Genomic DNA, 17,824 nt, shown 5'->3' with positions numbered 1-17,824 from the left:
TTTGGTATAAGGCATAATGGGGCCTCTGCTACCTCAGGCACTCAGCAGAGCCCTCCAAATTGGCCATGACCCATGAGCCATTTCTCAGCCATTTCTCAGGTTCCCTCCCACTCGGGAGCAAGACTGACCCTGGCTACTTGGGCTGCTTTCAGTGATATTCTGGCTTTGGGTCCCAACACGGTATGCCATGCATGAGTCAAGACAAATGCCCTGCCACCTGTCACAAACAATATGTGGGCCAGAGAAGGTCCTGCTCAGCACCTCTTGCATCAACCTGGGGGCCAGGATGGCCAGGCCTATCCATTAACCACTGAGCTTCAGGAGGGAGGGAGGGAGGGAGGGAAGGAAAGAGGGAGGGTACAGGTGGCAGACAGAAGCCCTGGATCTACCTCCCTTCCTTAACAGGGGTGCCAGCAAAGCAGAGACCCATGGAGCGAGCAGGGGGAGGGCTGCACCCACCTGGCTCCCTGGGGATGGCGGGAGGCCACACTGACTCCCTGGCCGAGCTGAGTTGAGCTCCTGATCCCAGCAGTTGCTGCCTCTCTCTTCTCCTTTCCTTCTCTCCTCCTCCTCTCCTCTCTTCTTTCCTTCTCTCCTCCTCCTCCGCCGAGCCTGTTACTGGCTGAGTGGCTACCACAGCAGGGGCGGCAGGCGAAGGGGATGCTGGGGCGGCCAGAGGCTCGCCTGTTGGCCCAGGCTGCCAGCCTGCAGGGGGAGCTCTGATGCGGAGCTTGGCCAAGTGCAGCTAGGCGAGTCATCACTGGCTATGAGGTGGGGCCAGGTTAAAGGGACATGCCTGATACCAGCCTCACTGTTCTTGTATCTTAGGAAAGTGAGTCTGGTCTTGCTCAGAGGGGTTGGTTGTCGTCCTCCCCTTCCCAAGTCCCAGAAGTAAGAGTCTCTCCCACGGGTGAGTGGGAACCACTGTCCCTAGGAAGGTAGCACCCCAGGATGTTCTCATTTCTCCTTCTTGTGTTCCTTTGCCACTCACAGAGTTAGGCCACTCTGCCCTGTAACCCCTGATCTGCTCAGTAAACCCTTTATATTACACAAAGCTTTCTATGACTTCCCACTGCCCTCAGAATATAGTGTGAGGCCTCCTCCTATATTGATAAGACCCAAGTCATCTGAACTGAGCCACAGGTATCAAGCCCCTCCCCCATACACAACCAAGAGCTAGTCCTCCTTTGCATGCACATCATCCCTGCCCAGAGTGTGCACCCCCAGTACCCTCCTATGTAGCCTTCTGCACCCTACTTTAATGCTGCATCCCTGGGGGCTTTGCTGTGTCTCCGAGGCTGAGTGAGTCACTGCTCCCCAGTCCCTGGCCTTCTGGGACGCACCTCACCTCGGTTTTAGAACAGCTTAGGAAATTGTTTATGACTTGGCCACCCCAGTGGCTGACAGAGAGAATGGGAGCCTTAGGGCCCAAACGGGGGCAGGCCAGATACTCAGCGGTGTGGAAGGAAAGGCATTCCAACAAACTGTCCTGCTGTCCATGGCATCCCTCTCTCTTTCAGCTATTACTGTTGCCAGTCTCCCACCCCGTGGGGCTTGATGTTACAGTCATCAGTGGGAGAGAAGGAGGGAGTAGAGAGACCTAGGGAGAAGGTCATGACTAAGAGCATGTGCATCTCCACAGGAAAGACAAAGGGATAAAGAAGGGACAGGGAGCTCTGCTGGCTGGGGGGAACACAGGGCAGGGGACACACAAAGCAGACTGTGGGGACTGAGAAAGACAGGCTGGCGTGCAAGTGGTCCCTGGTATCCTCCAAGGCCAAGGCCATCAGCTACTTCTGCTTTTGGGGATACCCACCTCTCCTGCCTCTGGAACAGCAATTGGTTCCTTCGTTAGTCAAGGATGGGCAGGGCTAGGAAAGAACAGTCCCAAGGGGTAACAAGACCAAAGCAGAGCCAACTGGAATATTCTGAAATTTTGAGAGTAGAAAGAAAAGGGTCCTCACTATTGCACAAACATGCATCAGAGTGGCTAGCAGTCCCCCTCTCCCACCACAGGTGATGGTGTACCTGGCCATGATGCCAAAACTCACAGGCAGAAACTGCAGGGGGAGTGTCTGCATATTAATGATGTCAGCTGACCCCTGGATCCGTTCTTTAATTCCCTGGCACCTTAATAATGACGGCATTACATTTATCCTATTTGGCTCACTATTTGGATGATGTGTATAATTTCCCACTGGAAGTCCTAACTGATATGCACACAAAGCACACATTTCCACCAGCCTCCGAAGACCTGAAACAACAAGGCACCTTCTCATGCAGCCTCACTAAAGACAAAAACTCTGTTGTTCAGGTGCTTCTTAGAGCCTAGAAAGATCTAATGGGTCCATGTGCCTCGGTTTCCCTATTTGCAACTTGGAGATAAGACAACTCATTTCTCAGGCTTAGGGGAACCAACAAGTAACACACCAAGCTCCTAGACAGTGGATGACCCACAGTAGGAACCTTCTGAGGAGATGCTTACATGCCTTTCTGGTGATCAAACAAACTCCTGCAGCCAGCAGGGAGGAAAAAGAAGGAACAGTTTGCTCATGTTTACTCTCCTACCTGCAGCAGGACGGTCCCCCCAGGGATGGTGAGCTGTAAACAGTACTTTGGGGCATTCTCCCAGGACAGCGGCTGAACGTCTTCAATGGCACTGTAGGAGACCGAGTTTTCCATGTATCCGGATGGCTGCAGCACAGAAGAAAAGGAGACATGCCCAGGGTTACAAGAGCAGGTATGGGCCCTGCCTCAGAAGCCACTTCTCAGAATGTCCCCACTCTGATAACTAGCAAATACAGCAGGCAAAGAAACAGCCAGTCAGGGAGCCAAGGAAGCGCCGCTGTTCTAGGCTGCTGGCATCACACTGGGTAAGGGCTGTAGAGATTTCACCCTGTGCCGAGGTGCAGAGTGGGGAGCAGACGAAGGGCTTCCTGGGAGCAAGGACTGAGGATCACCATCTGTGGGGATGGTTTAGTGCATAGCAAGAATCCCGTTATCAAACCCCACCCTAAAACCAGCAAGAGCCCCCCTCCCTCAGATATGAATTCTTCATCCAGCATTAGAGCTGAGTTCCAAGTGGCAAACTCCATGTTTCCCACTCTCCAGCTCAGTATCCTTCAGTGGCTTCTAGGTTCCTGAGCCCATAACTCATGCCTCCATTCTCCATACCAGCTTGGAATAGGGCCCCAAACTCAACCTGCTCTGTGTCCCCTGAAACATCATTGGTTAGCCACTCCATGTTTGCTCTGGCCCAGCTGCATGTGTCTGTCTCTCCTCAGTGCCTGGGCCATGGCAAGGTTCAACAGCATATGTTGGGTGAACGAGTTTAATACATGAGAAAGGCTACAATGAGTCAGTGCTGGAGTGGGGGGTGAGACAGAGAGACTAAGAGGTGCGTGTGCGCGCGCGCGCGCACACACACACACACGCACACACACACACAGAGGGCTGGAAAGATGGCTTAGTGGTTAAGTGCTTGCCTGTGGAGCCTAAGGACTCTGGTTCAAGGCTCAATTCCCCAGGACCCACGTTAGCCAGATGCACAAGTGGGTGCACACATCTGGAATTTGTTTGCAGTGGCTGGAGGCCCTGGCATGACCATTCATTCCCTGCCCCCCCCTTCTCTCTCTCTATCGCTCTCAAATAAATAAAGGAGACAGAGAGAGAGAAAAGAAAAGGGCCTCCTGCATATGAACTCCAGACAATGTGTCACTTTGTCTATCTGGCTTTACATGGGTACTGAGGAACTGAACTCAGGTCACTGGGTTTTGTAAGCAAGTGTCTTTAACCACTGAGCCATCTCTCCGGCCCTTAAAGTCCTTCCTTTAAGGCACAAGCTCAGGGAGGTGCTGAAGATCTTTGGTAGCTTGCATCCAGTTCTCTTGCAAAAGTCCAGTCAGCTCCAAACCCTGGATGCCCACAGAAGCCAGAGGAGGGTGCCTGCAGTGCAGTGTGTTGTAAGTGGAGAACTGCTGGGCCACCAAGTCACAGAGACAAACACACCCATGTCCAAGTACCCACAGGGCATGCTCCCACCACAAGGGGGCTAGTCATCCAGACTCAAGAATATAGCAGTAGAAAGCCATGAGGCCCCTATTACCCCCAGCCTCTGCTCCTCAGCCAGCCATGCTACAACCCCAGGTTCCCAGTGTGGTTGGACAAGCAAAGCACAGGTACTCTATTTCCCCCAGCCTCTGCCCCTCACCAGGCCATACCACAGCCCCAGCTCCCAAATGTGGTTGGACAAGCTCAGGTACTCTGGCCATCATGGTCTGCTTCTGTCCCATGACTCTGCTGGGCTGTGCAAAAGTAGCTTGGAGCAGAAGTTGTGAACAGGTTTTGTGGGAAGAGGGTGGGTATAAATAAGTCCACACTACTTTTAAGGATCAGACTGATTGCTTTCCCACTGTCTGAGTCAGCCTTTGGCCCACAGCAGTCTTTAGAGCCATTAAAACCTATGTTTGAGCTGCTGACAGTTTGCTCTTAAGCAATTACTGCATCTCTCTGAGCCTGGTTCCTCCAGTGGTAAGATAAAAAATTCATTTGCTACACAGAATTGTGGAAAACATTCGAAGAGATCTGATTTGTCTAGCACTTCCTTAGCGCAGCATCTAGGATCTACTGAAGAAATCAATAAAATGAACGACTGTGAAAAAGGCTATGGTGTATCTCTGGAATGTCTTTCTCAAACCCCAAGCCCCAACTGAGAAATGTTCCTTAAAACACCTGCCCAAATTTAGTATGAAAGCACGTTCTCATCATTCCATCATTTAGGAGATGGAGACAAGAGGAACATAAGTTTGAGGACAGCCTGGGTTATCTAGAGAGACCCTATTTCCAAAACAAATACCCGACCAGAGCTTGCCCAAAACAAGGACAGCTTGAGGGAGTGTCCTGGTGAGGAGAGGTTTGCAGGGACATAAACACAACATGCCCTATGGAATTTAGAGACATAAAAAAGGATAGTGAGCAAAAACTAAGGCTAGGGAACATGCATGGACTTCAATAGCAACGTACCAGTGCTAATTCACAAGCCAGGACACCCGCAACACGCTCGTGAGAGAGGCTGATGATGGGGACACTGACTGAGGACACAAGGGCTCTGTTTCATCCTTTCATCTACATCGGAAGCTGCTCCATGATCAACTCAACTATTCATTAAAAAGCATTGGCGATGGGCTGGAGAGATGGCTTAGCAGTTAAGCGCTTGCCTGTGAAGCCTAAGGACCCCGGTTCGAGGCTCGGTTCCCCAGGTCCCACGTTAGCCAGATGCACAAGGGGGCGCACACGTCTGGAGTTCGTTTGCAGAGGCTGGAAGCCCTGGCGTGCCCATTCTCTCCCTCTCCCTCAATCTGTCTTTCTCTCTGTGTCTGTCACTCTCAAATAAAAATAAAAAAAAAAAAATTAAAAAAAAAAAAGCACTGGCGAGAGCACCTGTGTGGCCCACCCGCTGTCCCCGGTATTGTCACAGCAGTGCTGGAATGATGTTATCAACAGCTCCCAATTCCTCAGCAATGGCAACATACAGGCCAGAGCTACAGCAAGGAGAGTCATTCCCAGGCAGTAGGCAGAATGAGAAAGAATAATGAAGCCCTCCACCAAAAAGGCTAGAAAACCCAGCTATCTGTGGGCACCTAAGAACTAAAAGCAGATCATAGACTCTTCTGGAGGCAAGACCGCAGTGCATTTTACATGACATCCTGGAATTTGCAGAACACCAGTGATGGGATCAGATGACCTGGCTGCAGGGTAGTCAGAGGCTAAAGCAAGGCAGGGAGCAAGGCTGTGGGAATGGAGGCCGGTCCGCCCTGCCGGAGTTGCTGCTTCTGCCTGTGTCCATTCAGAACTCCTGAGTATACAATGCTAATGGGTAAATTTCACTATATATAAACTACAACTCAAGCTTGACTAACAAGGCAACGTGTCACTCTGGTGACAGGGAAGATAACAGAATTAAAGAGTTTGTATAAGCAGCCAGGCCTGGTGGAATATACCTGTTATTCTAGTTACTAGGGAGGCTGAGGCAGGAGGCATGCAACTTCAAGACCAGCTTGAGCAACTTAATGAGATCTTCAAAATAAAAAGTAAAAGGGGGGCTGGAGGGATGGTTTAGTGGTTAAGGCATTTGCCTGCAAAGCCAAAGGACCCAGTTCAATTCCCCAGGACCCACGTAAGCCAAATGCACAAGGGGATGCATGCATCTGGAGTTTGTTGCAGGGGCTGGAGGCCCTGGAGCACCCATTCTCTCTCTCTCTCTCTCTCTAATAAATAAAAGTTTTATATAAAAAAAAAAGTAAAAAGTGGTGGGACATGGAGGCACACACCTTTAATCCCAGCACTCAGGAGGCAGCGGTAGGAGGATTGCCCTGAATTCCAGGCCACCCTGAAACTACATAGTTAATTCCAGGTCAGCCTGGACTAAAGTGAGACCCTACATCAAAAAGAAAAAAGTGAGCTGGGGATGTAACCCAGTGGTAGAGCTCCTGTGCAGTAAGTACAAGGCCCCAGGGCACTCCCCAACACTGAAGGGGGTGTGTGCTCTGTACATGTTCTTACTGATCATTTTTAAAACTATTTAATTTATTTATTTGCAAGTAGAGAGAAAGCGAGGGAGAGGATGAGCACATCGAGGCCTCTTGCCACTGCAAATGACCTCCAAATGCATGGCTTTAATGGATACTGGGGAACAGAACCCTGGCCAGCAGCCTTTCAAGTAAGTACTTTTAACCATCAAGCTGCTCCCCAGTCCCTGATCATTTTTAAACATAATTTTCTACAGAGCCATAATCACAGAATTTTGCCATGCCTGTCCTCATACTGCATCGTACAGAAGCCCTGAGTCCCGGCACCCTGCACTCCCTGAGTTTTTCTCTGCTCCTGCCATGGACAGTGCCGCCATTTTGCTTCATGAGCAATAAACAACTCCACACTGGACATCCTTGTGAGATGTGTTTTTCTAGCTTATATTTAGGATTATTTCTCTAGAACCCTGGCTGGTGGGGCTTTGTGAGGGTACCCAGGACACAAACAGCCTTTGAAGCTGACATTCACATGTGCACTTCTCTCACTTCCCATACCATGGTGTGGTCAGGAATGGGGTAACCATCCCCCAGCCTTCACTTTCCCTGCCTTTTTCTATCACCCAATCTGCTTGCTGGTTTCCATGGGGATTCCTCTAAAAGTGAGCATGACTCACACATCTCCAACCCCCGGGACCAGGCTCCAGTCTGCCTCAAAACACACATCTTAGTGGATAGGGGACTCCTGGACCCCAAAAGGAGAAGCTTGTTTGGAAAGTACCTCCATCAGTAAAGCCAGGCTGGGGCTTCCAGAGGCCAGAGAAACCCTGTCGCAGCCAGGACTGAAAGCAGTGGGCTGCTTGGTCCACGGCAGGGTTACAGCTCCTTCACCTGCATGGAGGTCTCCTGAGAGCTCTAGTAGTGGAGACCTTGCTGCACAGGGAGGGTCCCCATGACACCATTGCCCTGGTGTGAGGAAACTGCTCAAGGATCTAGGGAGCAATGCCACATCACATGGCACGAGAGCCCCTTCCATCCCAGCTTAGCACCAATCATGACAATGAAGACAGCACCTCATTGGTGTTATTAGTGCTGACACTGGCAAGGACTTGGCATGAGGGGCTAGGCTTTAGTCTCCAGCAAAACTGGGATGAATCTGAAACCTTTGACTAATCATGAACCCGCAGAGACCAGCAATTCAAACAGGCAGACACCCGCCAAATAAATGCTGCCCACCAAGCCCTGCCCCTCAAACCAAGAACACCTCACTCAACCACAACAGCAATGCTGGGGTGGGGAGCCATAGTCACCCTGATTTGTCCACATGCTACAAAGAGAACACTACATCACAGAGGTGATAACAATACAAGCCCCCTGTTTTCCAGAGTCAGTTCTGCAACCCCTGAGATGGTTCAGGGTCGGTCTTCTGGTGCACATAGCCCTTGGATCCCTGCTCCACCTGACCTCTAGGGAAGAAACTCACAGGATAATTTGAGATAGCCTCATGGAATATTGTGATGTTCTTTTTAGTCCCACAATGGGACAGGCCATAAACACAAGAAGACTGGCTAGATGGGTCATCTGAGACCCATCCCAGAACACATCTGCCCAAATACCTTGCACATTCCACCTCCTTTCCACACACCAAAGACCAGGATTTAATCTTGCCTGGTTCATTGGACCCCATGCTGTGTTCTCACTACACCCAGGCACTCTAGGTACTGCTTGCTACTGCTATGCTTAATGGCTGAGTCAGAGCTATTATGTCCACTTCCTATCATTTCTACAACCATTTTCCAGATGCCACATAGTCCTTTCTCCCTGTGCTGCCCACTAAAAGTGACTGCTCTTCTGTGGTGACCTTAGATCCCAGACAGCTTAGCTGGTTAGATCTATGTGCAAAATAAAAAAGTAAGTGGGCTCATAATAAGGCCATCTCTTGGAAGGAAAATCACATTCCTCTTGTGTTGCCTTTGATCTTATTTTCTTGCTGGTTGAAGTTCCTTAGAGCACACACGAGGCTGCATAGGTACAACCTGAATGGATTCCCTGCAATGACAGCAATGTTCTGGTCCCGTGATGACTGGCGGGGTGGCACCAGAAGGCCATCGGACACTGGAAATACAGCTAGTGCAAACAAGGTAAGAGGATTCAGGCTTATAGAGACACACATGGCTCCTTTGCTGGTCATTCTATACTAGATAACACCTTGTTTTCTTGGCACAGGTCAGTTTTTCAGCCATCTTCATTCATGACATATTTTATACCCTGACAACCAACCCTGGTGGCCAGGATTACTGCTCTGAGTGTCCCAGATGACAACTGAGACATAGTGAGACATATGTCCTGATTCTCCAGGACACTCCTGGGCAGGAGCTACAGTCTTAGGGCTGAGTCATGTTATCAGCAACAAAAAATAGGCCTCCTATGGCAATGCTAGTCCTGGGCTAGATGTACAGCAATGACTAGACCTACCTTGCAGTCCTACAGCCACACAAAGGATAAAGTGGGTCTGACACAGACAGACATGTGAGTCCTTGAGACATGATATTTTTCACCCATGCCACTGGACAGCTCTGTGAGCTGTATAACCGTCAAGGCTCTGGAGGTCTTGGGAAAGGAGTCTGGATTGGGTGGCAAGCCTCCCTCCCCGTGCAGATGCCAGGACCTCGCAGGCTGGGAGCACACCCTGATGCTCTCCCTACCACCTTTCACAGCAGTGAGGTCTTTCCACCTCTGCCAATCCCCAGGTCCCACTGTCCCTGGGGAGGGAGGAATTTCCATAACTGACAGTGTTTGAACCACATGCCCTGTGCACATATTCTAATGAGTAAAAATCTATAGGCGTACAAGAGGAGAATACACTTCCTCAAAAAGTCAATAGGCCCGGTGTGGTGGTGAACACCTTTAATCCCAGCACTTGGGAGGCAAAGGTAGGAGGATTGCTATGAGTTCAAGGCCAGAGTGAGTTCCAGGTTAGCCTGAACTAGAATGAGACACTACCTAAAAAAAAAAAAAAAAAAAAAGTCAAGGGTAACCTAGCATTCCAATCCTAGTGATTGAGCAAAAAGAACCCAAAACATAGGGTCACACAAAACCTTCCAGGCTAATGTTGAAGGAAGGAAGGAAGAAGAGCTGAGAATGTAGTTCAGTGGTACAGCACCTGCTCTGCATATGCAAAGCCCTGGGGTCCATACCCAGCACTGCAAACCCAAACAAAGATTGACGGCTGGAGAGATGGCTTTGTGGTGAAGGCACTTGTCAGCAAAACCAAATGATCAAGGTTCGATTCCGCAATACCCACCTAAAGCCAGATGCACAAGGTGGCACATGCAACTGGAGTTCATTTGCAGTGGCTAGAGGCCCTGGTGTGCCCACTCCCTATCTGCTTCTCTCTTTCTTCATAAATAAAGAAATACAATATTTAAAAACAAAGATTGATGCACTCTACAACGTAAGAGAAACTAAAAAATGTGATGTTGACTGAAAGAAACCAGACACAAAAGAACACGTGTTTGTCTGATTTCATTCATATGAAATGTCCAGACAGCAAATCCTGAAAGACAGACAGTAGATTAGTGGTTGGCAAGGGCTTGGGGAGGGAGAGGAAAGGGGGAGAGAGTCAATGGGATGGCAGAGAACGCCTACGAATCAGACAGAGAAGGCGGTGAAGACAGCCAAGTTAGACACTGTAAATGGGGAGTCTATCATGTGAATGTACCCTAAGTAAAAGGTAACTGTGTGCATGTCTTCCAGGTGTTTAGGGACTACAATTAAACAGGAGAATGTTTATCTACAGCATCTTCTACTGTGCTATCACCCAGTGCTCCCAAGTGGGTCACAGTTGCCTGTGGGGGCTGAAGGCCAGGTCCCCAGCAGGGTGGGCCTCACCTGCATGAACATTCAGTGAGTTAATTCTGACCTAGGCAAGTGCTGAGTAGGACTTTTTTCCAATCTCATTGAGCAGGAAGAGCAGGGTTAGGAATGTGGGTCGAGCTTGCCTTGCTCAATCCCCAGAGCTATGTAAGTGGGTTGTGCTGGCACACACTTGTAATCCCAGAACTAAGGAGGTACAGGTAGAAGGATCAATAATTCAACATCATCCCTGGTTATAAAGTGAGTTCCAGGCCAACTTGGGATACATGAGACCCTGTCTCAAAAAACCCTTTCTTACTACCTACACAAGACCATCATAAGAGGAAGAAAAGATGAAGACATCAAAATAAAAGAGAGACTGATTGTGATGGGGAGGTAATATGATGGAGAATGGAATTTCAAAGGGGAAAGTGGAGGGGGGGGAGGGAATTACCATGGGATATTTTTTATAATCGTGGAAAATATTAATAAAAATTAAGAAAAAAATAAAAATGTTTTTAGGGCTTTAAAAAAACCCCTGTCTTGCCAGGCATGGTGGTGTACACCTTTAATCCCAGCACTTGGGAGGCAGAGATAGGAGGATCACCTTGAGTTCCAAGCTACCCTGAGACTACATAGTGAATTCCAGGTCAGCCTAGGCTTAAGTGCTACCTCGAGAAAAACAAACAAATAACAACAACAAAAACTCGGGCTGGAGGGGATGGCTTAGCAGTTAAAGCATTTGCCTGCAAAACCAAAGGACCCAGGTTAGATTCCCTAGGACCCACTTAAGCCAGATGCACATGGGGGGCAGTGTGTCTGGAGTTCGTTTGCAGTGGCTGGAAGTCCTGGCGCAACCATTCTCTCTCCCTCCCTCTTTCTGTCTCTAATAAATAAATAAAAAATAAATCCTTTTAAAAATGCTCATCCATCTCTTCCTCTCAATTGCTGGTGTGGTGGCGCACACCTTTAATCCCAACACTTAGGAGGCACAGGTAGGAGGATCCCTGAGTTCAAGGGCAGCCTAGTACTACAAAATGGGCTCCAGGTTAGTCTGGGCTAGAATGAGACCCTACCTCTAAAAAACCAACACTAAAACAAAAACACCCTGTTGAGAGAGGGAGGTGGAGGAAGAGGGGTTCTGCCAGGTTCCCCCATCAACCAAGGATTATTTCAAAAGGATCAAAGAAAGAAGTAGGCTGTGACTGCATCTATGCAGGGTGCATAGGGCAGATGGAGTGGCAACGTGTGACTGATGGTGTGCAGAATGCAATTATCAGCTGTCAACGGCCTGGGTTCAGACCCGTGTGAAATCATAGTAGTTGGGCTATGTAGCTGCCACAAATCTCACAGGCTCAGTCACCTCCCCTAGCTCATCTCCACTCAGCCTCCTGCAGCACGCATTCCTTGGGGACCTGAGAAGGGCCATCTGGGAGTCAAGAGATCATGAGGATGGCAGGGAGGTCTGCTGGACTCTTGTCTGCTGCCCTCAGCTCAGCAGAGCATCCCATTGGCTGGGCCTCAAGGGCAGAGGCACGTTTGGGGCTCATTAATCATGAAGCCAACCACGGCATCTGTCCCCTTTTATGGCCAAATGGCTCAAGAAATTTAAAAGCAGAGCCAAGGCTGGCTATTTCTGCATCTGGACCCTCCCAAACCCATTCATCTCAGCAGGCATGAGAATGTGGTCCCCAGGGTCTGGTGTTTGGCATTAGTGCCACCCAGTTCCTCTGTCATTAGAGCAATTGACAAGACTGAGTCAAAGATACCCCCGAGTCAGCACCAGTCTAACCACAGAGCCCACAGGTGTGTCTAAGAGGCGAGTGTTCAGGCATGCAGGGCATGTCCTGGACCTCAGGCTTCCGCTGAGCTGCCTATAGACACTGCTGCTCTCAAGGACTCTGGGGAGAGGCCTCACTGGGACCCGCCATGCAGAGGTAAAAAAGGAGGCTCAGGGATCAGGGACACAGCTGGTCAGTAAAAAGGCCACATCTAACCTGGGCTTTGGTTTGAAGCCTGCATCTCATCTATGGTACCACAGGCCCTGTAGCTCTGTCAGATCTAGACCTATGACCTCTTGGACAGCTAGGCCTATGGGGGGGGGGAACGCATTAAGTGGACAGATATGTCTAGAGTAAAGATGACACAATGTGATAGGTACCATCAGCATGGGGGGCATGATATGAAGAGCAAGATTTTGAAACTTCAGGGAAGCTTCCTGGTGGTGGGTCTTGTAGGCAACACCAGGCATTCCTAGCCAAGGAAAACAGGATGAAGAGGTAGCATGTGTGCCCTGGGAGTGTGAAGTTGTTATGTGAGGATGAGGTACTAGGAAGACCAGGAGGGGCCTGAGATACAACAGAACTGGGGATAGGCCATGGCTGCCCATCCTTTACAAACTTCTTAATTCTCTTCCCCCCACCCCCATCAGCCCTATTTAAAGATCTCCTTCCTTCAAAAAAAAAAAAAAAAACACCTAGAAGTATAAATATCAAAGTGCACAGATCTTGTGCATGCTGTGACATCGCATGCACACCTCGAGTGAAGTTGCCACCTAAGACAAGCTTCAGAGTGTCCCCATCACCCTAATAGCCCCTGTGTATCTTCTTGGCCAACCTGCCCAGGGGCATCTGCAACTCTGGCATTTATCACTGTAGCCCAGCTCCAAATTTGCTTTTTTTTTTGCATGTGTATACGATATACATGTATGTGTGGATGCCTAACTATGTGTGTGTGGAGGCAACAGGCTGATACTGGGTATCTTCCTTGGTCACTTTCTTCTATTTTCCTGAGGCAGGGTCTCTCACTTGAGACCACAGCTTAGCTTGCTGAGTTTGGCCAGTCCAATTCCTTTTTTAAAACCCGAGGGACCCTATCTCTGATGTGCTTGGATAACAGGCAGCACTCACACATCTGGCATTTACATAGGTGCTGCAGATCTGAACTCCAGTCTTCAGGCTCACATGGCAAGTGCTTTACCAACTGAGCCATCCCTCTTGTCCTGGTCCTATTTATTTATTTATTTATCTATTTATCTATTTATTTTTGGTGGCAAGGTCTCATGTATCCCAGGCTGGCCTCAAAATTGCTTTGAAGCCAAGGATGACCATGAACTTCCAATCCTTCTGCCTCTACTTCCCAAATGCTGGGATTACAGGCATGCACTACTACATTCAGTTTATGTGGTACTAGGCATTGAACCCAGGGCCTCATACATGCTAGGCAGGCACTGTATGGACTGAGCTACACCCCAGACCCTCTACCCATTGTTTTGCAAGCAGGACCCTCCAGCCAATCTGTATTTGTGTGAGCCATCTCCTGTCCCCACAGCATCACAGCATTTTGTAACCTGTGTGGTGGTATAGTATACCTGAGCCACACTGTTCACAAATGTATCTACAGATGTGGTCTGTTTCCTGCTGGGGCTGCTATGAACATTTCTGCACAGGCTTTGGGGGAGACAGAAGAGCTCCTTCAGGGAAATACCCAGGAGTGGTACCCTTGGACCTTGGGGTGAAAGTCCTGATGTTCACAGGGCATTCCAGGGAAGTCTATAAAAATGAGTGTCTGTGCGGGCCTGCCCTTTCCCAGGGATGCAAGCCCTAGGCTTGTGGATAGAAGTAAACTGCAGCAGTGCTCAACTTTCTCCAAACATGGGGTGCATCCTCCACAAAGGGGACTTCAGGGGGCAGTGGAGGTGGTGGCACGACCTCTCTGGAAACCTTATCAGAAGAGTGTTCTCCCGTACTAGGCACAGGCAAGAAGGGAAGACCTGTTGGTTCTAGAGCTCAAAACTTGGGAATCGCAGGCAGGGAATTGCAGCAGCACATTTTTGCATGATTTACACATTACATTCTTAGCTTCCAAGTTGACACCAATATCAGGCCTCCTGGCATCCACTGGATGTCCCAGAAGTGAGGATCTTGGGATCACACACACAAGCATCTAATGGTGAAACAGACCAAGGAAAAGTGCTCTGTATGAATATGGGATTGTGGCACCATGCTTTGTACTCTCTGGAACCAGGGGCATTTTAACCTTTTTCTGTACCAGACAACTGTTTGGGTTCTAAGTGCTCCTGGGAACATGGAACCTATGTTTCAGTGCACCATCTTAGCTCGAGTCCACAGTGAACCACGACACCACCAAGAACCTCCGTTGTAGCAAACAGCTTCCCACAGATCCTTAGAAAGCTCATCTGACAGATACCATGATCCCAATCCACAGATGAGAAAGAGGTAGCTACAGGAGTGGGCTGCCCATAGGCCAGGCTCCTAGTTATCAAGGAAGCCAGGCTCTTAGGTTGTTAAGACCATAAGTCAGCAAACATTTCTACAAAAGTCCAGGTAACTACGTATTCTGGGTTCATGGTCTCTCTCCTCACTCCTGCTACGATGCTGGATCAAAAGAGCAGCCACAGATGGTGAACAAATGTCACAGCTATGTTCTACTGAAAGTTTGTTAAGCTAGGTGTGGTGGCGCATGCCTTTAATCCCAGCACTCGGGAGGCAGAGGTAGGAGGATCGCTGTGAGTTCAAGGCCACCCTGAGACTATGTAGTTAAATCCAGATCACCCTGAGACAGAGTGAGACCCTACCTCGAAAAACCAAAAGAAAGAAAGTTTGTTAATAAAAAACAAGTGGGGAACCAATCAAGAGGGAGTGGTGGTCATGCCTATAATCCTAGCACTTTGGAGGTAGAGGCAGGAGGTAGGAGTTCAAAGTTATCCTTGGCTACATCTCAAGTTCAAGGCTATAGTGGCCTATATGGGCATGTTGTACAAAAAAGTACAAATTGAATGTATGCATGCATAAATAGAAGAAAGGAATAGGAAAGTCAGTGGGGTGTGTTTTCTCTCCGTGCTGGCTTTCTCAGGGGGCGGGGGGCGGGGATGACTGTAGCAGAGAACACCAAAAGATGCTGCTAAGTTTTGAATCTTACATGTCTCCCAAAGGTAAAGTTTTGTCTGCCGGCCTGTGGTTCTATTACACAGTCACAAAACCTTTAGGAAGTGGGGCAGAGTAGGAGGAAGTTTATGCCCTTGACAGAGACACCGGGAACTAAGTCTCATCCTCTTTCTGCCTCCAGTTGCCAAGAGACACGCAGTTTTGTTCTGCCGTGTGCTCCCAGTCTGTCTATGCCTCAGCACAGGCCCAAACAGCATGGCAAAGTAACTGTTGACTAGAGCCTCCAGAACCCGGAATCCAAGTCAACCACTCCTCCTTTATTTCTTCAGATGTTTTGTCCAGAGATGGAAAGCTGATAGGCACAGGAGTTTCAATGAGCATGTGGGCAAGTGGATGAACCTGCTGTCTGCCACAGCCATCAGCGATGGGTCCTGTTGAGAAGTGCTCAGGCCCTTGGCCCAATGACTCTAGCAACAATCCTTTTAAAAACATTTAGGAAATGCCCTCTACCCTACCCCTAAGTTCTATGGGATCATTAAACAAGTTCTGCAGAAATTTCCCAGAGGATGAATCAGGGGGAAAGTCCCCGGGGCCATTCCAAATGGCTTAGCCACCACGACATGTAGGTTTTCTTCCAGGGCCGCCATCATCTGCCTGGGTAAATGAGACTGCTAGAGAAGGCTCAGACATGAGCTCTGTGACTTCAGAGGCATGTAGGGGGTGGGGGTCCACACTCCTCACTGTTCTTGGTATGCTAGGAATGACTCAGTGTGTCTGAAGCTCACTGATGGGCTCTGACAAAGAAAGTGGGGACTGTGCCTTCCAGCAACACAGCCTTCTAGAAAACAGCATGAGAAGAGAGGGCAGGAGGAAGGAAAAGAACAAGAACGGTCTTCTAATCCAGCAAGCAGGAGGTGACCAAGGCTCAGAGAGGCGCAGTAATTCCAGGGCCGCAGAACTAGACCTGCTTCTCAGGAGAGCTGAAGTCCCAAATGGCAGCCTGGGAGGTGAACAGACAAGAGCTTCAGAGCAGTGTCTGCCATGCCCTCTGCTGAGGACCATCTGGTGTTCCCCCAGCATCCACTGGCTGCCCCACCCTGCAGAGATACATAAGGAAGAACCAAGCCAAGAGCCAGCCTACGGCCACATGGGCCATCATGGCAGACAATGTCTCGTTGCTTAGACATTTTTGCCTACTTCCAGGAGTGATCCCACTCTCCATGGTAAGCAGAGGGCAGGCTGCTTTTTCTGAAGCCAGGAGGATTTGCTTTTGGGGGGGGTTGTCCAGTTCAGTCACACACTGTCACATTGCTCTCAATGAGAGCCTGACTGTCACGGGGTCCCCCAACTTTGCTCTATGGTTCTTCCTCTGTGCAGTGGTGTGGAAAGCAATGCCAGGCTCAGGGGTACAGCAGTGAGCAAGGCCTGAACGTGCCCAGGGGTAGTGCACACAGACCATAAGAAACTCTGGTCTGTGCGCTCACCTCTCTGCCTTCCAAGCACAGGGAAAGTGCTCACCTGTGTGTATACCTGTTTGTTGAAAAGCAAGCCAACAGTCTAAGTAGCCAAAGGGTTTTCTGACATTTGACATTATTACCTGAACTGTAAAGGTTAACAAACTCAACCTGGTAACCCAGAAAGCCAACTTCCCATCTTAGCTCTGCCTCCCACTCAGCTGGGGACCGAAGCCTCAGTTTCCTCATCTGGGATATGGGGATGGCACTGTGAGACACAGGAGGACTGAGGAGCACCTTGGTGTCTGGTACACTGTAGGAGCTTGGCCATGTCGGCCTACTGTATGTGTGACTAACGTCACCCCTGTTCTCCTGGACTTCTGCTCAGAGTGGCAGAGACAGATATAGCAAAGGGGCAAAAAGCACGATACACAGGAAACTCAATGGTGACCTGTGTGGACACACAGGAAACTCAATGTTGACAAATGTTGGCAAGAAAACAAGGGGGGAGGCAGGTAAGATGGGAAGGGAGAGAAGGGGGCTAGACAGTTAGAGAGAGCATAGCCATTTGCATTCTCAGGAAAGGAGGGAACGAGAGGACCCCCTGTAATGTTAGAGAAGCTGGAAAGCCACCATCTACCTTTCCAGCCAGCCACCTGCTTGAAGAAGATGGCCCCACAGGACATAACCTAATAGGACCCAATGAGCCCCTTAAAGCAAAAATTTATGTTACCTTTTTTTTGTTGAGACAGGCTCTCATGTAGCCGAGGCTGGCCTTAAATTGGCTATACAGCCAAGGATAACCTTAAACCCCTGATGCCCCTGTGCCTGCCTTCCAAGTGCTAGGATTACAGTCATGTGTGTCATGTCCGTCTTAAAGCAAGAATTTAAAACAATCTAAAGAGAAAACTCTGTCCTCAGAGAGGTATTTGCAACTGATACATCAACCCCAGATCTCTTAAGGTTTAATGCGTGTTGGGGGAGAAAGGGAGAGAGAAGAAAGGAGAAATGCCTGAAAGATGGTGCTTTTCCTGGCCACAATAGAAAGAAACAGAGCTGGGGATGTGGCTCAGTTGGTACATGC

The 17,824-nt window shown here is 49.3% G+C and overlaps 1 protein-coding gene across 1 annotated transcript in view; it reads right to left on the bottom strand.

Annotated features, from left to right (window-relative positions):
- Positions 1-17,824, bottom strand: part of LOC101595443 (c-Maf inducing protein) — a 231,415-nt gene that overhangs the window by 86,875 nt on the left and 126,716 nt on the right. The window contains exon 2 of the mRNA XM_004659587.3: positions 2,569-2,694. Within this exon, the coding sequence (XP_004659644.1) occupies positions 2,569-2,694 (126 nt within the window). The remainder of the gene's footprint in view (positions 1-2,568; positions 2,695-17,824) is intronic.

Source organism: Jaculus jaculus, chromosome 1, assembly GCF_020740685.1.
Source record: "Jaculus jaculus isolate mJacJac1 chromosome 1, mJacJac1.mat.Y.cur, whole genome shotgun sequence".
Classification (NCBI taxonomy): domain Eukaryota; kingdom Metazoa; phylum Chordata; class Mammalia; order Rodentia; family Dipodidae; genus Jaculus; species Jaculus jaculus.
The sequence above is the reverse complement of the archived record's forward strand: the minus strand, read 5'-3'. Positions and strand labels throughout refer to the sequence as shown.